At 35.5% G+C, this 25,585-nt stretch overlaps 1 protein-coding gene across 2 annotated transcripts in view; it reads right to left on the bottom strand.

Moving 5' to 3' along the window:
• LOC129793055 (uncharacterized) overlaps positions 1-25,585 on the bottom strand; it is a 56,530-nt gene that overhangs the window by 6,259 nt on the left and 24,686 nt on the right. For both annotated transcript variants that reach the window (XM_055832602.1, XM_055832603.1), the window contains exons 3-5: positions 14,519-14,803; positions 11,897-12,025; positions 9,739-9,805 (exon numbers count right to left, since the gene is read on the bottom strand). In XM_055832602.1, the coding sequence (XP_055688577.1) occupies positions 9,739-9,805; positions 11,897-12,025; positions 14,519-14,653 (331 nt within the window). In that variant the 5' untranslated portion in view covers positions 14,654-14,803. The remainder of the gene's footprint in view (positions 1-9,738; positions 9,806-11,896; positions 12,026-14,518; positions 14,804-25,585) is intronic.

Below are 25,585 nucleotides of genomic sequence, written 5' to 3'. Positions count from 1 at the left end.
TGAAGATGAGCCTGGTGAGAACGCCTTTCTAATGAGCACCAAAATAATTAAAATTCATCCCACTTGTTCCGCCCCGAAAGAAGCAAGCCCAAATATGCCAAATGTTTCACCTTTTGCGGGAAATTGTGGGTTCTCTTTCACGCGGTGAAAAGGTCATTACCGGACCTTGTTAAATGATTCCCGCCACAGATGACTTCTTTTAGTGCCAGCTGAGAGACACCGCACTGAATGTGATTAACTTCTCTCTATGAATGATTATTAGTTGGTATACCACAATCGTGGCATACCAAGTATTGTAATCGTCGGAAAAACCGACCACCTCAGATCGGGCTCAAACTTGGTATGAGCACGTTTTAGACATCCCACATTACGAAAATGGTGGTGGAAAATTTTTGATCCGGCCGGCCTGCCGGCCGGCCGGTGCGCTAAACTTTGCCTTATAGCTCGAGAACGGTAACAGATAGAGACTTCCGGTTTGAAGTTTTCTATAGAAATGTGGGTGTAAAATTTCATTTTTTCGCATTTTCAAAATCCAAGATGGCCGCCGTCCGCCATTTTGAAATACTGTCAACCACTTCCCTTACAGCTAGAGGTCTGAAATTTTAGTATGTTGTAGAGCTCAGTGAGACGTTTTCATCGACTATTCATACTTGAAAATCGGTCAAGCGGTTTAGCAAATATGGCGGTCTAAAGCAAAAAGTGTTTTTTCGATATAACTCGAGAACGGCTTGACCGATTTTGAACATCTTGGTATCAAATGAAAGGTTTCAAGAAGCCCTACAACTGCGTAGAACATTCCAAGTTCCAAAAACATCCGCAAGAGGCGCTAAAATCAAAAACAAAAATTGCCTAACTTTAAGGGGCAATATCTCCGAATCCCCATTAGGCAAATCTTTTAAATTTTGATATGTTGTAGCCTGACTAATAATCTTGTACCACTCCGAAAATGAAGAAATTCTATGTCACCGTTTAGAAGATATCGCAGTTTGAAAAATTCTTGAATTTGAACAGTTCTAAGAGCTATATCTCCTGAACTGCTTGTCCGATTTTGCTCAACTTGGTATCAAATTAAAGGTTTTACAATTATCTACAACTTTCTAGAACATCAGCAACCTCTAGAACTATTCCTTCAGGATAAAAAATGCCAAAAACTGTTTTGGTGAAACAAAAATCCGCCATTTTGTGTTCTGGAGGTGACCTTGAAAATTATTAAAATTTATGTCAATTTATAGCCTGTTTTAATACCTTTCCAAAACTAGTCAAGAAATTTCTGTAGGTCTTATAGAACTAGAGATATGACCATTTTTATGCATCAAATTACTGATTTTCACAAAAAAAAATCAGTTTTGCCTACTAATACAACTCAGAAATTAAATTACAACGCATAGACTGACCCATCCGCGTTGTGGTATACCAACTCTTATAACTGGACGCGTTATGATTGACTTTTTCTTAACATAATTAATGGTTATTTTTTTTTATTCAAAATTAAATAAAATTTGTCCGTTCTAATAATATTTTTTAAATAAAAAAAAAACGAAATTTTAATTAAATCAGAACGAAATAGATAATTATGCGAGAAAGACTTTCACTCCAAGATCATGGAATTCTTTCTCTCCTCCACAAATGCCCAAGAATGGAAAATTAATTAGCGAGATATTTCATATGTTTATTTTGTGAATTTAAAGCGGTTTTAAATCAAACGGAGAAAAATTTAATTGAAAGACCAATTGTAAAGCAATCTCTTCCACATTTTCCCACCAAGATATCATCAATATATTGCAAATGTTGTGTGTGCATTAGTTGAGAGACGCGATGCAATTTGAGACGTGAGAAACGCCCAGACAAATTTTCCTCTTTCCTGCAATAAAATGAAAATTTATTGCTAATTTTTTTTCTTTATTACGACTAATGGGTGGAAAAAAAAGAAATTTTTCCAACACTGTGAATGACATTGTGGAGACATAGGAAGGAAAAATTTATTTCTTGTGGGTATTAAGACGTAAAAAAACATTTTTAGTGATAGAGAATTGTATTGCAAGTACAAAATTGCTGTGCATTGAGAGAGAGAGTCTGCACGAGGAAAATGTTTTCATGGAAATCTCTGTGCAATCTCATTGTTGAAATTGCAATTTTGTGAATTTATTGCCACAATTCTCGACATCATTTGCTAATATTCGTTTTCTCTTATCAGCATTTTCCATACACCCATAATTTGATATATCGCTGATTTTATCATAAAACTCACAACATGCAGCTGCACTAAAATGTTCGAAAAAGTAGTATTTTGTTTTGTGAAATAGTTACAGCACATTACTGTTTTTGAGAAATTATCACGAAATTATTAAGACGCGTAAAAAATTCAAAGTCATTAATAATTTTAAGAATTTTTAGCTTTATAGGAGGTGGTAAACAAACAATCAAATTAGCTCCAAAGATCTGTGGGAGATAGACCATATCGGATCTTTGGAGCATTGCGGATTCTATATTAAAATATCGTATAAATATCGTTTGTTGTACCTAATATTTTTTTGAACTGCTTCATTTAAGTCTGGATCATCTCCAAATTTTTTTATTTAGAAAAAATAAGAATTATTGCTAAATAAATTCAAACACTCTATTTTAACTTAATTAAAAATTCTTCTATACCCTCTAAAAAACCTCTTTTCCTAAATTAAAAAAAAAAGTTCATTTTTTGCTATTTTGTGGAACAAGCGTGTGAATTTGGTTGATATCTCCCTGCACTGTGAGGAGAAGTGCATGATGCTGTATGAGCTCGAGTTCCAGTCATATAGCTGCCAGTCTCCATGCCATTTCTTTTGGGTTGTCATTAATTTTCAGCACGCGGGCAAAATGAAGAAATTTCTTTGCAAGACATTTTGGCAGTAATTTCAATGAAAGTTTTTGGTCTTTCGCCGTCTCCGCCAAATTATCTCTGTGCACACAAAATAGACAAACACACTGTCGATCATCATCTTCGTCAATGGCAATTTTTCCGTTTGATCTTCTCCCCTCCTGACCAGAGCCATGGGATCACTGAAATTTAACTTGGCATATCCAGCTGTATGGTTAAGGAGAGTAAAGGTGTATAATTTACTTTCACTGGACAATTAAATTTTTGCCGCGGTCGAATATCAATTTTTTCCCCACAACAGTGTACGCCAAATGCCCATCATGGTGTTTGTTCATCGTCAGAAAAGAGTGCAAAATTTGAATAAAACCAGGAGATGAAGAAAAACATGCCACAAACTTCCTCGTCTTCACGCATAATCGATGTTTTTGTCCCCCTCATTCAAAAGTACGTGTCTTGTCCAAAAAGTGATGAGGCTTTTTTTCTCTTCCACATCTTCTCTCGCAATCCACACACATCAACCCGGACGATCTCTCCGCGCCAGGTAAACTTTTCAGCTCTCTTTTTGTGCACCTTTTCTCACCTGTGCACGAATGGCGCGAAGTTGGAAAATACTTAACCCATCAATCAGTGAAGGTCGTTCCGGCGCAATTCAGCATTTTATTTTATACTCCACGCCTCGAGTTTTCCATTCATACCCAACAAAATCTTCCTTATTGTTTAGAAATTTGGTACATAGACTTCAAATAAGCGCCAGGGCAAAGATGGTGCAAAGGTGGCAAAACGTTCAAGAAATCTTTCTCACGCGCAAGCTAGTAAAAATATTTTTATCACCTGCCCCTTTTTGCAATTTATAATTTTTCTTCCGCACTGCAGTGAAATGACTTGAATGTTTTTCCATTATTGAACATTTTTGCTCGAGGGAGTTTTTCTTATTTACCTCTGTTGTGTTCTTAAAGTGAGGCACAACACTGTCTAGAGGGGGTTATCGTGGAAGATTGAAGATGAAGGGTTGGAGAAGATTGCATTATTTCCCTAAGCCATTGAGAGACTATGAATAAATTTTTGACAATATCCTCTGTGAGGGATATTCCATGGAACCCTATCTCATGGCTTTGTCCTTGATTTTCCACATGAATACGTTAGGTTGTTGAGTAGAATTCTAGGAAAAACCCTGAGATGTTTCAACATAAGAAGGACGCATAAAAAACTCTTCAAGAATAAAAAGAAAAATTCTCTAAGATGATTTTATTATTATATTTTTATATTTTATACTTATTTTTTATTCCAGATTTGATTACTTGAAGCTTTTCAAATATTGGCATCTACTGGTCAAACTGTGAGTATATATTTTATGATTTTTTTCGTTTAACGTACAAATCAATCATAGCGTTCGTTGGGATCAATTCCCAACTAATCATTGGATAATCATTCTTTACAATTAGTATCAGTACATACAACCATTACAATAGCGAAACAATAAATCACTGAGAGATTCCAATCTCGCCAATAATAAGCATCTAATCAGGAAATTCAAAGTCATGCAATAAATTTCGCGTAAGACATTGAAGGCATCTCCTTTGCCACATGAGAGCTATTCTTCACACATTTTGAGATCACAATCTCTCACACACAGATCATCCACAAGATCATCGCTCGGCCATCGTATGTACAATTTTGTTGCACTATTGCCATGTGATTGCAAATTGTCTTTTGCAAATCTCACATAAGTCGCAAAATATGCAAATGCATAAGATGCTGGTGGGCTCTACATTTGACATCGTGCGATAAACCGCCGTAAAGTTCCGTGTTTCGTAAGTGCACGCATCGATGGGATTTCTTTGACTCTGGTACCTCTATTCCCTCCCCCCTCTTTATGCTTTGCGACAGCATCGCAAAACATCTCTTCTCTGTACATTGTTGAGACAATGGTCCAGATAGGAATTACTCTTGCGTGAATGAAATACTCTCAGAAGGAAAGAAAATTAAATGAAAAAAAAAGATCAGAGCGGGAAGAATTTGCAACGTGCGAACTGAAGACCATTTGGAAATGTTTCTATACTTTTTTCAGTTGTTAAAAAGAGATCTATCTGTATGGGGCCAGCAGCATGGCGTAAATGAGCTGCTTTAGCACCCAATAAGGAACTACTTGTGCCAAATGTGCACCAAACCACTTTAAGCATAAATTAACAATAGCCGGAAGAGTGATTAAAATAGCGCGCTTATGGTGTTCCCAGAAACTCTTTTGCGGTCTAAAACACGGCTGAGAGTCCCATAAAAGCTTGCTCGGACAAATTGAGAGGACCATTTAGCGCCACAGACACCATAATTTATAAGATAACTCCTCGTCAACAAAAGAGCAACTTAAACGTCACCAATTTCAACACGCAACCACAATAATTTCTCACAATTTGCAACACAAAAGCTACTGACCCCCATATCATTCTTTTGTCCATTGTTCTGTATGTGCACCACCAACTTATCGCCAAAATACTATGTAACTACAGATACTGCCCAGAAATAATTGTGATGCACTTTTAGGTAATTTAGAAAGATTTTTTTTGTATATTAATAATTTAAAAATTTCTAGCGAAAAACAATAGATTTGTGCAAATTGATTTAATACAACACATTCGTTTTCAGTTCATTATTTAAGATTGAAAATATGCAAAATTTCTCAAAATCGATCAAACAGCTCGATTTTAATAACTAGAAGTTGTGAGTCTGAAGTTTCTGAATAAACTCAGAATTTGTCAAAATCAAATAAAATCAATACGAATAAATTATATTAAAGAAAATTCAGAGTGTAATTATTTATTTAAAAATTTTATAATTTTATCTTTTTAACACATTTTTTCCAAGATCCAAAAAAACGTAATTGAACCCAAAAATTAAAAAAAAAAAATACTAATTTCAATTTTTTTAAAAATTGATCCATTATTTTTGATCATGATCTGTACACCATAAATATCTACTTATCAATAAATCAAGCGACTTTTGTAGCAATGCGAATTTCATAAGAATTATATACCTTGCGCGACACTTTAATTAGATATATTGCGCCAAAAATATCTGAAAAAAAGTATTTCCCAGAGAAAATTCTTTTATTGATTTTGAGAATGGAATTTGATTGCAATATTGTCGCATTTCTGCGACATAATTTAACACTTTATACCCATGAAAAGGCCACGAAAACACGTGTTGTCAACTAATTAACCCAACAGAAATGCCATGAAGTCGTTGAATAAATTAGCACATGATAAATTTGAGTGATATGGAAAATCATAGGGGTCACTATATATAATTTGGTATAATGAGAAAAGGTATAGTGAACGAGAGAGAGAGGAAAGAAAATTTATGTAATTTCTCTGTATAAGATGTGATTTGCAATTCACTGTAGTTGCACAATTTTTGACAAAGAGCTCGAGGACTAATTTCTAATATTTATTTTATTTGTGCATCTTGTAGCTTGAAATATCGAGAGGACAGCTATTATATAGTTAGTTGATGGAGGATGACAAAAAAATAACCGAGAAAGGCTCTTCAGAAACAAAGAAATTCATTGAGAAGTTTTTCATTTTCTATACTTAACGCTTTTTTTGTTCTTATTTATTCGTTTAGTGTGCTTTAGGACTTTTGAAAATAATGTGATTTTTTATTCGTTTTTTAATGGATTTATTGCAATATTTTCTTAAAAATCTTGTTAGGAAGATTGTTTTTCTCAATGATAAATTGAATGTTAATCATTTAATTCGCTCTTGAAATTCCCTTTCAACCAATTCCAAACAATATTATATTGTTCTTTGGCAATTTTCCTTTCACTCCAATTCTGTGAAAATGCAAATAAAATTCCTTTTTAGTGTCCGTGCACAAGATTTTCCTTTTGTTGTGACTTTTAATCTCGATGTAGCTCTCCTTTTTATTTACTTCTTAGAGTATATCCATAGAGGTATACTTTGCTCTTCATTTGTGGTCCCATTGCATTTTGCGATCTCTCGTGAGAATTGCCAATTGCTTCGCATTTCTTTTTCACCTCTTCTTGATCTCTTGCACAACGGCGCCTTTTTGTTCACCTCCCCATTGTTGTGATCTTCATCGCGATCATTTTTCGATTTCCCAATTTCTCGGAGTCTTTACTTTCTGCGTGAATCCACTTTCCAGATCAGCCTGGGCTCTTATTGTATGTACGTACAATTTCCATGCTCTCTTGGCAAAAAGGAGTGAGAGAAAAAAGCTCCATACTTGGTTTGACTTTTTGTCCACACATTCGGGCCCCCCATTGGATTAAATTCACACACAGAGCCCATATTCATTGCGAAGAGAGTCTCAATATAAAGTTGAGTTTGATTGAGATGGAAGTTTTGTTATTTTGTAGACAATAGGAAATGCTCAAATTCACATGGATTTGCTATATATGTATATAGGTATGTTGTGTATCTTAATATATAAAGCTGAAAATGTTTGTTTGTCTGTCTGTGGCACATGAACTCCTCCGAAACGGCTGGGCCGATCTTGATGAAATTTGGTAGGGGGGTAGAGGGGGTCAATACGAGTTGCAAGCGCTATATGGGATTCCGCCCCAACCCCCCTTTATAGCGCCCCCACAGAAAAATTGATTTTTTCCCATTTTCTACCTGTTAAAGAGTCAGATAACGGGATTTTTTTATTTTAAAAATTTTCCAGGGTACCGTATTATTCATCCCCCCTGCTAATATACGCCCCCCATTTATAGCTTAAAATGGAGTTTGCTCACACGTGATTGGGGGCTCGGGTTGACTAGTCTTAATATATAAAGCTGAAAATGTTTGTTTGTCTGTCTGTGGCACATGAACTCCTCCGAAACGGCTGGGCCGATCTTGATGAAATTTGGTAGGGGGGTAGAGGGGGTCAATACGAGTTGCAAGCGCTATATGGGATTCCGCCCCAACCCCCCTTTATAGCGCCCCCACAGAAAAATTGATTTTTTCCCATTTTCTACCTGTTAAAGAGTCAGATAACGGGATTTTTTTATTTTAAAAATTTTCCAGGGTACCGTATTATTCATCCCCCCTGCTAATATACGCCCCCCATTTATAGCTTAAAATGGAGTTTGCTCACACGTGATTGGGGGCTCGGGTTGACTAGTCTTAATATATAAAGCTGAAAATGTTTGTTTGTCTGTCTGTGGCACATGAACTCCTCCGAAACGGCTGGGCCGATCTTGATGAAATTTGGTAGGGGGGTAGAGGGGGTCAATACGAGTTGCAAGCGCTATATGGGATTCCGCCCCAACCCCCCTTTATAGCGCCCCCACAGAAAAATTGATTTTTTCCCATTTTCTACCTGTTAAAGGGTCAGATAACGGGAATTTTTTATTTTTAGAATTTTTCGGGGTACCGTATTATTCATCCCCCCTACTAATATACGCCCCCTTTTATAGCTTAAAATGGAGTTTGCTCACACATGATTGGGGGCTCGGGTTGACTAGTAGACTATATAGTACAGTGCGGTACATATATATTGAGGTCTAAAATGAGGGGATTCTCACGGAATCCCGCGTGAAGAGATTGCTATTTTGCCATTGTTTCCTTCACGTGTATACATTTAGTATTGTTCACTCATAGTCTCTCTGTGGCATTTCTCTGTGCGATATATGTATAACTGTTGAAATCATTGTTAAAATGTGACAATTTTCTGCCCCCGCACCCACCCAGAGCCCACCCAGCTCAAATAAAAAAAATATCGCGGGCATGCAACGAAATCTCTCTGCAATGCACTACCTGCAGACAAATTACTTCGCGAGAAGGTCTCACACACCTCATGCCATTTGTGAATTTTGTGATATTGAAATTGATGTGAGAAGAATCATCGTGTAAAATGATTTAAAAGTCTCGCGAACAAGCGCGAGGTGTTTGATGAGTAAATTGAGTAAAAGATGCTTTTGAGAGATTTGCAGTGTTTGTGTGAAAATTGCCTTGGATATGGGTTAATGTGCACGATGGCAATTGCTTCGTAATTTTCATGCTGTGAGAAATTAGATCAAACCGCTCTTCCGATTGCCGTAATAGCCACTAATACCTTAGAGCCCACCTCAGAGGTCACATACAATTACATCAAATAAGGATTTGTACAATATTATGATTTTTTTTGTTGAAAGGAAGTTTCTCACAAAAACTCCGCGAAAATGTAAATAAATGATTTGTGAAAAATTAATTGAATTCTTCACGGTAATTAGTGTAATTGAGTTTCAATGGAGGCATCACGATCTTCACACCAATTCATCTAGTGAGAGGGAAATGTTGTTCCCTTCTTTAACGTCATCTCTTGCAAATTGCAATAAAAAAGAGATTGCCTTTGCATAGAATTAATACTAAAAAATTGAAAGTAATTAGCACAAAAGACACAATTGTATGCAAAAAGACAAATTAAAAAATTAGTTTTTGAAAGGAGTTTATTCGTTTCTATATTAAATTATGTTGAAACCGATTCTATAATAATTTAGGTAAAATGAAGGATCTTCTCATACAAAAATCAATACACTTCTTTAAGGTTACATAAGAGTAAGTTTTTTAAAAATTACGAATTATTTCGCATTGAATAAATCTGAGTTTAGACTATTTTCAAAAGAACTTTAAGCATAAAATCTCTTTAATCATTTCCTCAAACTGTTTTGTAACTCATTTTGAATCCCCTATTCCTTAATTGGGCTTGCAATCAACCCCCAATTGAGCTATATCAAAACGTCAATTGTGTGACCACATTCAATTACAAACTTCACCTCCCGAGAGACACCTGAATGTCGTCAATGTGTTCTGGCATCACCTTCATTGGTGTTGTGACATTTAATAAAAGACACACCATATTGGCGGGGTGAATAAATTATGTACGAAATTTCATTGCAAACTCACCGACAGAGCTGATGACATAAGTTGGGGGTGGTTTCAAGACACTCCTGGCATAAGCTCCGCGCAACACCTAAAAAAAGTGAAATGAATACAAATAATTATTAACAAAAGAAAAATGCAAATGTGCAAGAAAGGTCAGACATATCAGGAACTCTGCACAGAGTGATTTCTTCTTCTTTTCCTCACGATCTTCGCGCAAAATTATATATGCGCAAAAATTACAAACTCCCGATTTTAAATTAACTTACCACGTTGTTTTTGCAATTTAAATTAGTCGATATTTTATTTGCACAGGTAAAGAAAATATTCTACTGTGATCGGAATATATTTCGATCACGTTGATCTTGGTTGCTTTTGTGATATACATAAAATATTTTCAATGGACACATTTAGCGCCAAAGAAGGAAAAATCTCGTGCGAGGAAAAATTTATATATTAAATTGACAGTTAATGGGTTTGTTTGCCATCAAATTAACGCGAAGGATGGACTTTACGCGTTTAATTGTGAAAATCAGTCAAGGAGATTCCTTGTCAAAATTCAACGCACGATTTTGCGATGAATATTGATGTGAAAATTAATCAGGGGGCTGTAAACTACGCTTTCGGAGAATATTCTATTTTTTTTCTATTATTTTTCATGTATAGGATGAAGCATCAATTTTATACGCACGAGATAATTTTCTTCTTTAATATGCTTTTATTGTCTTCAAGAATTCAAATGTTTTCACCTCAAAAAATGAAGTCTTTCTTTTGTAAATTGTTTTGTTAACATCCCCAGCAAAGAAATGTATTTTAAACTAATTACATAGATGCAATAAATTTGCCAAGTTAGCCACCCTTCAAATATTCGAAGAAGTTTATTAATTGCTTTATAAAACTTTTATGCGAAAATCCGCATAGACTACGTCAGCTTCTCTCAATTGAATGCTAATGAATTAACAGGTTTTCTTTGCGAAGCTTTTTGGGTGGAAAAAAAGAAACTATATATGTATGTATATAAAAAGCAGACACTCCAATTCTAATGGAGATTTCTCAATTGATTAATGATTATATAGGGGGCACCTTCGATGGGCAAGTGGGTGGAGAAGAAAATCAAATTGGCTACTCACAACACGATAAGGACTTTACACACGAGAAGTGCTTCATCGATAAATGCACTTTTGGTGTTGAAATGAAAGTACTTTCGAATATTTCTTTTTGGTTTTTTTTAACAACATACAAGCTCAACTTCTTCTACGGAGACACCGAGCTTGGCAATTTGGAGGAGGGCGTGATGCAATATTATGTACAATTTCACAGTCTTTTCCTCCTTAAATTTGTTTAGTCAATTCGATAATTGACTTTGATTGATGCATATTAGAGGGGTTTTTTTTTATTAACAGCTTTTGGACCTGTGTTTCCGAAAGTGTTAAGAAGTTCCAGTCAAAATCAGCTCAACGCGCGCACACAAATCAAATCATTAGGCACTATATATGTGGCGTCTCTCAGTGCGAAATTTGCCTTTTCAAATTGATGGTATCTTGTTAACTCAATCGGCGGGTTTTTATCGACCCACAGGAGGTGGAGAATGTACGGAGGGTGTGTGATAAAATCAAATGGAAGTTGAGGAAGTTGAATGAAAATGGAAATTTTTAGCTCACACAGAAAATCACAGCTATTGCAAATCAATTGGGAAAAGGTTAATGCATGGGGGAACTAAAAGAGACTTAAAGATAATCAAAGTTTTAATGAGAGTTTTGAGATCAAGCCACGAAGAGAGTTTGGAAATTTTCATTTTACGAAGTTTAAACATTTGGCCAAATCGGAAATAATTTTTTTTCGATTTACTAAAAGAAAGATTTTACTGAGGTAAGCCATTCTAAGATGGTTCTTCAGTTTCAAGAGGTTCTGTCTTTGATTCTTTTTTTCAAAAAAATTGTTTTTCAACTAAAACGAAATTTCATTAAAAATTTCTCTTCATTTTTCCCATTAAATTTTAATCTGTTATATCTTTAAAGTAATCCTGCAAGGTAAGCTTTCAATGAAATCACATTTATCCCAGCTAATTAGAAAACCTACCCTATAAATTTTTCTTCATTAACCAGATAAATTAAATGTATTGGGATGAAGCACGATCTTCTGTATGTGAGGGGTTAGTGGAAATGGGCAAACGGAAACTCACCTCCAAGGCACATGGTTCCGCAGTCACGAGCAGGATTCCGGGAGAGACGTGTCCGATGTATTTGAGGGCTCTCGTGGCGGCAGCCAGGGCCCCATTCCACCAGCATTGGGCATTCGCAGCAAGGAAGTTCTGGAATTAATTGCAAAATTTATAATTTCAATTCGTGCACACGTCTAAATTTCCACCCCCGCTAAAGGGTCTTTACTATATATGAGCTGTTTCATATACATACAACGAGGGTGCGTTATATATAGAGGGAAGACACACCGTCATGGTGCATTGATGGTGTGAGGGAGAGAGAGAGTCTCGTGAAGGGCAGACGAAATCAATAAATCAGAGGGGTATACCGATGCTGTGGCAACGACGAAAGAATTACTGCAATTTTCCTCATCCAATGATACTTTTCCCGTGATGAGACATCATCACAGGGGAGCAAATGAAGGGGATATATTTTCCCTGGAAAAATCTTCCCTCGAAAATCAAATAACAATGCAGTTAATTTAATTTGTTCTTGACGAAGAAAATGCGTGTCTGCATTTGAAGGATTTTGCTGACTGAGAGGTTGAAGGTTGACGCCATAATTGCATCACTAAGAGATTCCCTTCGCCCCAGCCCTTCTAAACAAACAACCCTCTCCAATATATGAGTTTTCTGCTTTTTTTTTTCATTGTTATTCCACTCAGTTATAACACTCAAATGCCATCGATCATCTAGAGCAGAAATTTCGTAACAAACACGACACTTCCTGATGGAATTTGAGAGCCTCTCTCGTTGAGTCTGGGCATGTGAAGGTTTCAAGGGTTTCACAAGTGTTTGGCTTTTGCAACAGCTAAAGAAAACATACTGCATGTATTTTCTTTCACATCTCAAAATGTTTTCCTCTTCAATTTTACTTTCATTTAGTGAATTTTATTAGAGCAAAAAAATTCAAGAGAATTTAAGAGAACCGAAAAAGAGGAAAACAATTTGACTTATCTTTGTACTAAATAATGGTTCTTCTGAAGAAAATTGCAATATCTTTGATTTTATCTTCTTGTGCATTTCTCCTGTAAACAGGAAGTAGAAGAAATTCCCTAAGAATCTCGTCTTTACAATAAATTTCATTGAATGTGCAACTGCGAGTTCTCTCGGTGAAATATCCGTTTATTTGTCCCATAGAGAAAATTCTTGTTTTCCTTTCTGGAGAGTGTCACAACTCTATATTATTAAAGTGTATAAACTGCACGAGTGTGCCTTTTTCATCTTTAAATAAACACATAGCAGATGCTCAGAAGGGAAACAAGGGCGAGATGAGAGGGCTGGTTATGATGAAAAGGCACCCAAGAAAACATCTCAAGAGCAATTTTCGTCATTTTGTATTGATTTAGCGCCCCAAGGCAGAGAAAAGCATTCTGTCCGCATGTTTTCACCGTAATGGGAAATTCCCAAGTGATGAATTTACTTTTCTATAGTTGGACTTTCCACCCCCCATCTCACAGACAAATTTCCCTCGCAACTCGATAAATTCACTCTACTCTATATATTTTCTTCTCCAACATAGAAAGCATTACAGGGTGCAACAAACTCACCCATAAATATTCTTGATTGCAATGGGGTTGTGGCAAGCATTGTGGGTGGGATTTTTTGAACTTAAATAGACCCCATATAAGGAAAGAAAATTCATGGAAATGCATATAAAGAAAGTTTTGGGCCAAAAGAAAAATTTCCTTACATTGCATTTCCCCGGGTGTTGGGGCGAAGACTTGGCGCCAATCCAGGGATTCCTCATCTTGGGTGCCTCATCTCATAAAATAAATTTTACCCATGGGGAGAAATGCAGCAGAAACAAAGGGAAATTGGACGTTGTCGTAGTCCCCGCATGTATTGCATATTGTATACAAACTCCGAAATTGGCACCCGAAGCAATGATGGGAATCAACCTAAAAATCCTCCTTTCTTTTACATGCAGCATTCCCCATGCAATTTTTGTACCCCGCTACATATTTATTAACCCCCCTTCCTTCCCTGGCCTCATGCGTAAAGTCCCCTAGCTCTGGGATAGACCATAAAAGATAATGTTTTATGTGAAACTCTAAAACATTTGCAGGAGAGTTCATTTTTTGGTTGTTAATAAAACTAGGGGGTGTTCAATTGAGAATAAACTTCTTTTAAAAAAAAATCCTATATGGTGACGTCATTGTTGCTATTTTTAAGCCAATATTTTTCGCCCTATATCAGCTCATCCCAATGATAAATGGAAATTCCTTTAGTCGATTTTATCTTCTTTTTGGACATATTGTATGAAGAATTTTCCCATACAGTAACGAAAAAAGTCCTTAAAAGACATTTTTTATAAATTCAAAATTTCTTTACATTAGTTTTAGTGAGTTAAACATAGACTATTCAGTTCAGAGAGTAAATAAATAAGAGCAATAATAGTATACTTTTAATGTCCTAAATCTATCTTCGTCTGTTAATAATGTCCCTCCTTGTTGCAATTTTCTTCGGTATGTCGTATTCTGTGGTATTTTGCTGCATTTTGCCGCACTTGCGGTCTATAAATTTTACCATCTCAATGCGACTTATGACTAATTTAGCGCCAACATTTAATTTCACGCCGTCGTCGTCGTTATGGGGACTCACCTGGAATATCATGTAGCCCGAATCGTACATCCAAAAGTCCTCGGGGGTATTTCCGGGACGACTCAGTTGAATGGCCAGACACTGGTTGAGAATGAGGCGGCACCTCTGTGGCGTTCCCGGTGATTTTGTACCCATTTTATGTTATGCTAAGGGTCCAATTATATGATGCCTCTATGCGAAGGTTAATTAGTGATCGCACATAGATCGTTCACGCAAATAGACAAAAGCTCCTCTTTCGTCACATTCTCCACCAAATGGCACCCAATTGACGATCCTCATGCGATTCTGCAATTTAACATGAAAAAAAAATGTTTGATTATGTGTTGAAAAAAAAATCACAGCTTGTGTGCATTTTTCAGGAGGGAATGAAGAAGAAGCAGCTATTAAGTGATGGCATATTGCTATTATTAAATAAGTATCATCATTTCCAATATTTTCCCTACATCAAGCTCTTTCAAAATCAACTCATTTGCCGTAATACATAAAAAAATCCTCTTAGAGGTTTTGCATTAGCATTTTTGAAGGTTCTATTTACTTTTACACCACCATCTTCATTGCGCTAAGGTGGAAAAGGAATTCAACACTGTAAACTCAGGTGTGTTAATAATATTCCTTTTGACGGCATCTATTGACTATTTTTTTCACCTTTTCTTGTATTTACGTCTTCTCTCCCCTCGCTGGAAGGTGAAGAAAAACACGCACGTGATATCATCACTATGGCGGTAATTTATATTTCGTCTATTTGTACAGATCGTGTAATTCAAACAGATCAGGAGAGGCTAAAGTGTTTTGTGGCAAAAGTGCTAAAAATTGCAAAATACTCTGTCGAAATATTCCAATCAAGTTGAATGTCGCCACAGAAAATGCCGAGAAGAGGCACGAAAAAAAGAGAGTTCGCGCGCACTTCATGAATATGATAATTATTGCGGTTAAACAAATTTTATTGGGTAAAACAAATAAATGATCTTCAAACTTTCAAGATCACGATCAGTTGGACAATTTTTTCTTTTAAATTTTTAAGTGTTTACTAATTACCCAAACATTAAGTCCTTCCCACGAAAATTTTGCGATTAAGTCATCCCATCAGAGTCAATGTAGAACTCTCAAAAAAAAACCCCCAAATTGGCGGTCATTGAAATGAGAAGATGACTCAAGTGTTGTAGATGTACAGTACATACTTTCAATTTAAACTTTTTGGGTTTTTTAAATAATAATTTCTTTGACCTAAATGATGTGGAGGATTGCCACTTTATTTAATTAATTGATATGATTCTTTTCTGCTGTTGAAATTCGTTTAATCTGAAAGGAAACTGAGGAGATAATTTGTACACTGGTTTGACCTTTTTGGGGTCTTTATTCTTGATCTTTTAATTTCAATCAAATCTTTTGATTTTTATGAACTATTAAAGTTACTCAATCCTGTTTAAATAAAAAGGAAATAAGAACAGAAAAGCATAAGATAATGAATTAATTATTAACGTATCATTTAATTAAAAAATTCATTAAATTCATATAATTATTTAATTTTCAATTAATTAAAATTAAAAAATTCAAGCAGTTTGGTAATGTTTTTATGAATTTAACCATCATTCTAACGCACAAGTATTTTAATTTAAAAATTGGTGTCAACAAATAAATCTAATATTTGATTCTAATTTTTCAATGGGGAGAGGGAAATGTTTTTCATCTTTTTCTTTCGTTCATTTTCCTAAAGTCAGTAGATAAATAAAAAAAAACAGAAACTATTTTAATCTATGCGAGATAATCTCAAGAATATTTCAAAAATCAACATGAAAGCATAATCTGATAATCATATTTTTTAGCATAGAAATTCTTTGAATCATCAATGGAATTTTCTCTCAACTGACTTGATATTTTATTTATTTCTAATGTCAAAATTCCTTCTCAAAAATAAAACACACCTCGTCTGCAAAAGGACAGCAATTTGGGAATGTCTCTGCGCGCGAGAGGAATGTTATGCAATGGTTCCACAAAATATAATAATATTTCCATGAAAAACATTCAATATTGCCACATTAATCATGAAAATGAGAACACACGATCGTTCCTCATAAAGAGAGCGCGGTGAGTTGTATTTGCCTGGATGAGAATGTCTCCACAATAAATAACCTTAATATGCCAATTAATTGCAACAAAATACGAGGGCGAAAGAAATATGTGTAAAATGTATTTGAAATTCCATTAGAACAGATGAGGCGGGAAACATGTCAGATATTTCCGGAAGTGTCTCCATTGGCATATATTTCTCACTCATTGTGGGCTAAAATTAAATATGGGACTCTTGTGTGGAGCACTCTGGGTTGAAATTGTTGGGATGCGCGTTGGTGCAAAAGTAGATCGGTTCTACAACTGCAACCATGTGCATCAATGCCAGGGAGGTTGTTTTTTTGGAGGGAGTGTTATTGCAAATTAAATGTTGTTCAGCGATTTAAGGCAGTTTTGACGATTACTGGAAGTTTTGCGAAACCAATTTAAGAAACTCGCAAAAACATTGCAAGAAATGGTTTGAAAATATTGTTTTAAAGAATCTTTGTGTTTCAGAAATCAGCGATAGTTTTTCTTTCTTATTAAAAAAATTATAAAGAATTTTCTATATTTTCTAGAAAGATATATAGTTTCGTAATTCTAAAATTATAGATTCTGAATAATTAATTGATTGTTCTGCTTCAAGAATATTTAAAAGATTCACGAAACAATTCTAAAATGTACGTTTCGAAGTCACGTTTCGTGATTCAGTTTTTTTTTTTAAAGATTTCCATCAAAAAAAATTATTCATTCTAATTTTTGTAAAATAATTTAATTTTGTCAAAAGAAATTCTCAAATACATTTTTTGTGACAATTTAGCATGCATAACTGTCTTTTGGCAGATCTGAAGCTCCCTCTCCATGTGTTAACTTCCATGGCATCCAACGAACCGTACGAAGAAAAGGTCTCCGTTCGAGTGTAGAGAGAGGAGTGTGGGATGACCCTGTCAAGGTTGCTGTTCACCTCCAGAGCACGACTGGCCACACATTGCCTGCAACACTTTTGCAAATTGCTCCGTGGCAAATTTTTCACTTTTCCGGCTGCAATTTGCGGTGTCAACGCGTGGGCGACGCACTCCGTCTCTCTGTGGGTTACTTCTTGAGAAATCTCTCTTGCCATTTCCTTCTTCACGCGCCATACACTATTGTATGCCGCCCAACACTTCTTGATTAATCGCTCTTCAATATACCAAAAGACCAAATAGAAAGCACTTTAGGCAAAATCGAATTGAAAATGGACACAGAGAACTTCTTTCGCTGTCACACATAAATGGAAGTGCGACAGAATATTCAATTTGCAATGCTTTTAGTCATAAAATTGTGCAAGAAACCGCATTTTCTAGGCTTTCTTCTTAAAGTGAACTTTGTGCAAATTGCATCTCAAGATAAAATTCAAATGTCTGGACTCTTTTTTGCAAAGTATAAATGCAGAATAGAAGAGAAAATGAAACGAATAGTCCCGGTATAAAGTGAAAATGAATTTTGTAGAGATAAGATTTGAATAAATAAACTCCGTTAAAATAAGAAGAGAAGTTTATAATGCTTCTAAAACACGCAGAAAATGCAGCAGAAATGTTTAATTGCTTATATGCTTTAAATTCATTGAAATAATTACAATGGGAGGTCACACAAATACAATAAATAGGTAAAATCAAGAGTTAGAATGATACATTAAGATTTATCAAAATCAGATAAAAATCATATTTTCTTTTAAGAACAATAAAGATTCTAAAAAATACAAAAATTAAAAAACTTGTCAAATCCACAAAAGCTTCTTTTTCACTGACCAAGAACTGTAAGTTTGCACTGGAAAGAATTTCCATGCTTTTCACACTTATTTCGCGCACATCATGAGATTCCTTTAGCAATCAATCACGCAACTCTGTATGTTCTAAAATGCCTCAAAGAAAAAAAAAGAATATCAAGAAGATTGAAAAAAGAACATTTTTGGTTCATTTAGCAAACATTTTAATATAACATAGAGGTATATGTTGTGCGAGCAATAGTTGTATGTGGATCGTGTTTTGTGCGAGAAGTTGAATTAACTTTGGGTTGTGCTTGCGGTTTATGAGGTTAACAGGGTTCAGAATCGATTAAATGGGATTCATTTTCTGGAGAAGAAGAAATAAACCGCGCGCGTGAATAAAATGTTCAATCAACCTAAATGGTTGTTGGTTTTGTGGGGAAAATTTAAAACAATTTTCAAGAACAATGTGTATAGAGTTGTGCAAATTGCAATTCGTGAGCTTTTTTGGGCTTCTTGCTGTGCCACCTGTTGATGTCTTTAATACATCTACTAAGAAAAGCACCTACCATTCCTTGCTGCAGTTTATTTGCTTTGTTTTTCATGTTCTTTTGCCACAATTTGTGTGAGTTTTTGCCAACTTCTGTGGAATATTTCTCTCTCTTTCAATTGGAGCCCTCGATTATTTTGCTTTATATTTTATTCCATTTAGTTATATATATTCCATTTAATTGGTACACGGCAGGAGATTTGCGGTTGAAAATTGAGATGATTTGCAATTGTGCAAGGTGATGGTCGGTCTCAGGCACAATTGCTCACCTATTATGGTGTGCAAATTAATTGAATTTGATGGGTGAGAAGTTTGAAAATTGCTTCCATTTTCCCGAGCTTTTGAGAAAGATTTGCATCCATTTGAGAGGCACAAATAGCAGCAACAAAAAAACTCCAGAAAATGAATGCAAAATTGAGAAAGAGATTTCACGTTCACTTATTTTGCATTCACGCCAACTTTACTAAACTGCCGCAAAAATAAATAATAAATATTCCACTATCCAGACTCTTGATCTCTAAGTGCGCTACTACACACTGATGGTGACACTTCAAGGCGATCCCTCCACGAGGGACTCTATCGCGCAAACAACACACAGCATATCAAATTGCATTTTCACATTGAATTTTATTATGAAATCACATTGAGAGACTCTATGTTGGTGCAAAAATGCTAAAAAGGGATTGCTTTTCATCTTCACCACTTCTTCCGTAACAACATGACCTAATTAATGTTTGCAAATCCTCAAGAGGTCTCTACAGAACAAATGTTAGAACATCAATTAGCCACACATCATGCTTAGAAAGAACTATGGGAGAGAAAGGTTTAGAGAAAATTGATGAGAAAATAACCCAGAACTTTATTCACAGTTCTCAAAATTATTATTAAGAAAATATTTTACGGGATTTTGTCTTTCACAAGAATTTTTGTAATATTCTGTCATAAGAACCTTCGCAATTATTTCAAGTAGACGCTTAAATTGCCAAAATGAGTGATTGGATAATTTTTTATCACATTGTTTGCGGTGTTTTTTTTTCTTTACTGTATAAAGAATTTGTCATTTATTTGAGGAAGTTTATTTATTTTCTCAAGAGAACTCACCAAAAAAAAACTCGTGAGGTTTCTGTAAAACTCTATGAAATTGGTTGGATGCAAAATTTATATTTTTTTCCAACAATTAAAAAAGAAAACATTAGAGTAAACAAGATAGAAAAGAATGTAAGATATTGTAGTCTTATAAAGATAAATTATAGCACCCTAGACACACACCAACTTTGTATTCTTATTTAATAATTTCTAATTCTTATTTAAATTTCATTATGTTTTATTTCCAATTGACTAAAGCCAAACCACATTGCCTTGTGCTCTTTTACCTGAACAAAAATGAACGATTTTTGAGCACCATAATGCAGAAATAATTTCTGCATGGACCCAGTTGAGCATATTATTTTGCATAACTGCTATAAAATCACACATTACAGTGCATAAAATTGTATTCACGTGAAAACAATACGTGGAAGAGGAAGAACAGTAAGTCACAAAAGATTTAAAAGAAAAAAATCATTGCGCGTTTTGGTATTAAATGGCGAAAAGTGGGTCAAAAAATGCGTGTGTGAAATCGAAAATCTCAACGGTGTGTGTACCCAACAAAAGCATTGTGTTGAGCCGGTAAACATTGCAACACATTGAATAAGATGCGCCTCTCCATCCACCCAGTAAAGGTGCTTCATGTGAGAGACTCTTTTTTTTTTCATTTAGAAAATATCAATTGCAAACAATACGGTGCGGAATAGTCAATGAATCGGAATGGGAAAGAGGTGGAAGAAGAAGAAGAAGAAAAAAAAGAGAAGCTGTCGAGAAACTAATGAGAAAAGTAGATAGAAATTGAGCGGGAAATTTTCACTCTTTTATAAATTTTCCATTTCAATTGCACGCGTCTGTGAAAAAAAAACCGTCCATCATGATGCGATTCATCTTCTAAAGATCTATTTGAGAATTCTTCTGCAGCATCGGGAGAGACACAATGTATGGATGGCGTCAATCGGTGCAGGAATTTTTCCTCCACAAATATAATCCACCCAATTGCACACAGTTGTGGGAGTTTTGTGGGAACCTGCGGCTGTCGCGTTGGCGAGAAGAATTCCTTCCACACACAAAATCTATTTTTATTGCACGAGAATATTTTGAATGAAACGTTTGGGGAGATTTTTTTGTAGCTACAATGTGCCTCTGGGAGCCACACAAATTCATCTCTATACCTAAAGTGCATTGAAAAGTCTGCGTGTTCCCAATTTCTCAATAATCTAATTTAAAATAAATATCTCCTGCGAGCGAAAAATCACTCCATTTCATGTCGAACGAGAATGTGCTATAAATAAAGTCATTCGTCATGTCGCAATTGTACAATCAAATTGGTCACAAAAGTTCCCATGCGTTCTACCAAACTCCCCATATACACCTGCATGACAACCTTTTCAGAAAGACTCTCAAGTTTGGAGTGGTTTGGTGGAGAAGGGAATTTTGCTTTTTTGCGCGAACTCACGGGGAAAATTATTATTATTTATCTACACTGGTGAGACAACAATCCACTCCTCAGAAGCGATGGATGTGGACTTATGCTAAAGAGCTTCAATGTATGTATATTTTTTATGCTTACAAATTTCCAAACAAATGGGAAAGATTTATCGAAAGTTTATTTATTTGTTGTAGGTGGAAAACATGAATAAATTCATTACAAATTGATTTTTTAAATGAAGAAAAAAAAAACCGTTTTGTTTATTTTTTTCTGTATTTTAGTGATGAACTAATTTTTCATAATGCAATTTGTCAAAAATTTTTTTTCTGTCAGAAAATCTTTATTTTTTTGTTAGTAATTTTTGTTGGCATTCTTTTGTTTCGATTTAAAATATTTTTTTGTTCCAAAATCATTAACATAAAAAAATTTATATATGTTTCAAAGTCCAATTTATACATTCGTTCGACGTCCTTATCTCTGTAAATACATATTTTACTAAAATTCTTTCAAAATATAATTTAAAAAAAAAACTTCTTTGTACGGGAAAGAGTGAAGAGAGTTGTTCCCGTAGCAAGTGTGGGGTATGGTGAATTCTTGGGCAGACCTTGCCTGGGGATTTTCTATCCTTAGGCACAGTTCCACTTGGGAATTAACACCTATTCGGATTAATCTTGGGGAAAGTCACTTGGGGACCTTAGTCCTTGGGCAGCTTTCCTTGGGATTCATCCAGGTCTTGGGCAGAATCTTTCTGGGAAGATTCCACTTGGGACCTTTAGACCTTTACTCTTGGGCAAACTTCCACGAGAATTACTTCCTGGGATGTTCACTTGGGAGCTAAAGGCTAACTCTAGACCGGCCCATGGGGGCCAGTCTTGGTGATTATTAGAGACGAGGTACACGGTTGGAGTGCTGTCCTAATAATGATTTTATTTGCATAAAGTTACTCTATTTATACACAAATTTTTACATGGGATTTATACAAAATAGTGGTGGGGAGAATTGCTTATGGACAATTCTGATGTGACGCGAAGGGAATTGAGAATGCATATCTTGCAGAATGTCGAGATTTGCTTATAATGCATTTTGCCCTATCGTGGGAAGTTGGTGGGTTTTTATGTCGCAATATAAATATTTCGCGGGAGAAATATTTGGCGGGAAAAATATTTAGCGGGAAGCTAATTGGCGGGAAAGTTACTGGGAATTTTTAGTGGATTATTCTTGAACTTCTTTGTTCTTATACAATTTGGGGGTGTCGCAGGGGACGAATAAACTAATCAATATTTTTCTGAAATAAAATTAAAAAATGGTAAAAAGGAAAAATAAACTATCTCATGTTTCCTAAACATCTTAGTAATTACAAGAACAAGAAGATGCCTGATTTAGACCATCTTCTCCTAATAAATTATGAAATACAAAAACTCATAAAAGTTCTCAAGAAATTTTGTAATTTTGCAAAGAGACTTCAAAAGTTATCTGAGAAAATGAAAATGTCTTAGCATTAATTCATTGAGATTAGAATTTTGCCAACCTATAGTGTCCAAAAGACGTGCCCGCGGTGTGCAATTCAGGTCACACAGAGCCTATGCATTCGCGCAAAAAGGCACTCAAGATCACGATGGAGATCTCTTTTAGCGGCACGGTGCCCCATCATCTTCGCTGAAGCCTTTAAAGAATAATTATTAATTCGCACGCGGCTAAAAGGTCGCGCATTTCTCAAGGTTCGATGGATTTAACATTTTAATTGTGGCAACCACCAATTTCTTCCCTCGACCAAAATGCTAAATTCATCGCTGTGTGACATGTCCGATTCGAGTCATCGCAATAAATTTGGGTCACAGCGCGAACCCATTGATTCCGAGGAAAACCACTACGCTGGAACCTCGGTATGTAGTTTATTTATTTATTTTATTTTATTGTTTTTCTCTTAAGAAAAAGTGATCAATTGTGCGAGAGGTGAGGAAATAAATCTTGAAGGAAATTCAAGAATTTCTCAAAAGTCTTTTGCAATTTATACGGGAAGAAATGCGATATGGCAGAAATTTCTCATCTTGCAGTCCCAACAACGTATTAAATTCTCGATGCAAAAATACAATTCTCATTTAACCAGGAAATTTAATAACAACAAATGGAAATTTCTTCATTTTGTGGTCATTTTTCTTAAGCCACATTACAACGTACAATTTGTCTGGCGCGTCATGAAAGTTTTGCGCAGCTTTTAAATTGAGTTACTTAAAAGAAATTAAAAAGAAAAAAAAATAAAAAGTTCATTATGAGATGAAAAGAATTTCTACAAAAATTAAAACCTCAAATTTAGGCTCGTTAAGGTCACACGCAAAAGTCTTCACAGAGTGAAGAAAGTTTTTTGGTTGATTTTGAAAAGTTGTTTTTAGATCAGAATTTATGAATTTGTGTAAATGAGAGGCGATGTTGGAGGTGATTGATCTCCAATGATGAATCATTGCGTGTTTCACCCATTTATCACGTCTCCGGTGTACCAAATATTTGACAAACTTTTCGCTTTCGTCCACTGTGAAATTGTGAATTTTTAACACTGAGAATCCCGCGTTTGAAAGTGAAGAAAAAAAAGTTTCTCTCAATGGTAAGATGTTAATTCCCAAGACGTGCATCCGAAATTTTTACTTTATTTAATTCATCCAGCATTCGATCGAACTCTTGGTGAATGAAGTGGACCGTGTATAGAATAAAAGTTCCATCATCTATCTTTTTCTTAGCATAAAATTCCCACACTATGTGGTAGACCCAACCATCGACACATTGGGATTCTCACGGGCTCAGTGGCTTCGGGGTATTTAACCGCATTGTGAGATCTTCAAATAAGGCACCAATTCGCACAAGAGTCCAATTAATCTTCTTGCTCATTCTCCGTGTGCGGAAAGTCCGGAGCTTTTTTGAGGGTTTGGTGGACTTTTCACACGATATTTCTGCACAATGGCACACAAAGTCTGCACAATGTGTGTACAATTGTAAAATGGAATCAATGAAAAATGCCCTCCTGCATTTTGTACGCGCGGAGAGAGTGTGTGCCAATTTGGTGATTTGTGCCTCCGTGACGGGAGATTTGCACTCTTTTAGACCTCTCTTAAACTTTCATTTAAGAGCACACAATTTCCTTCCTTTAGCCCGTGGGGCACTCTAATGATAACACACTGACTTTTCACTATCGTTTCATAATTCCCAACAGTCAGACACTGTGACGAATTTAATCGACATTCAACTGAACGCTAATACAAACCATTCAAGCGCTTGACACCCAGAGCAAGTTCAAGAAATATTGCCTCAAGAGTCAACAGTTGTGTGAAGAAGTTTTTGAACGAAGTGGTGGTGTACCCAAGGAGAGTGTTTAGGTTTAAAAACCTCCTCAAAGCTCGAACAGAGTATTTTTAAATATTGAAAAATAAATCTCAAACGTTATATAAAATGTCAGATTGTAGAATAAAAGTCAAACGTAAGAAAAGAAATGTCAAGTGCTTCAATAGGAAAACTTTAAACGAAAGAAAAAAGTATATTTTTGAACGATTATCCGAAATTAATTTGAACGTCACTAAACTTTATGAAACGACTGTACTTTTCCCCTTAAAGGCACGAGTTGGAGCTCATAGAAGCAGTTGAGACTCTCTTTAGAAATTCACTAAAGCTTGGCGCATTGTGAAAAGTCATCGAGCAATTTAGCCATCAAATTTGTGCACGAGAAAGCACCCAATATTTGGCAATTGTTGCAAATTATATTCCACAGAGGTCCCCCCTTGCCTTTTAGAAATTAATCACGGTAAAAAGCCACGAGCCAAACTTTTCCGTGAAAGATGAGGTGAAATGGTTTCAACGGAGAAGTGTTGCAAAAAAGGTAAACTTTTAAGTACATTGGGGGACACAATAAAGCACGTAGCCCGGAATATACCTACCTATCTAAAAGTTTAGTAATTTTAATATTGGTACAAAAGAGCGCGCGGATTTTCTTGGCAATCTTCTCTGGCACTTTCGTCTTTTGACTTTTTATGGGGTCTCTTAAATGCAAGCAGATAAACACGGACTCCAACACGACCAGATTTCACCGTCACGACGTTGGGGAATTTTTTATTTCTTACCAAAGTTCCTCGGAGCAAAACCTCCTGCAAGCGCGGGGCTCTGATTTGGGCGGCAGACACACTGTTTTCTTGTATATATAAATGATGGAAACAATTGATCATTAATTTC

Source organism: Lutzomyia longipalpis, chromosome 3 (assembly GCF_024334085.1).
Source record: "Lutzomyia longipalpis isolate SR_M1_2022 chromosome 3, ASM2433408v1".
NCBI lineage: Eukaryota > Metazoa > Arthropoda > Insecta > Diptera > Psychodidae > Lutzomyia > Lutzomyia longipalpis.
This window is presented reverse-complemented; position numbering and strand designations above follow the sequence as displayed.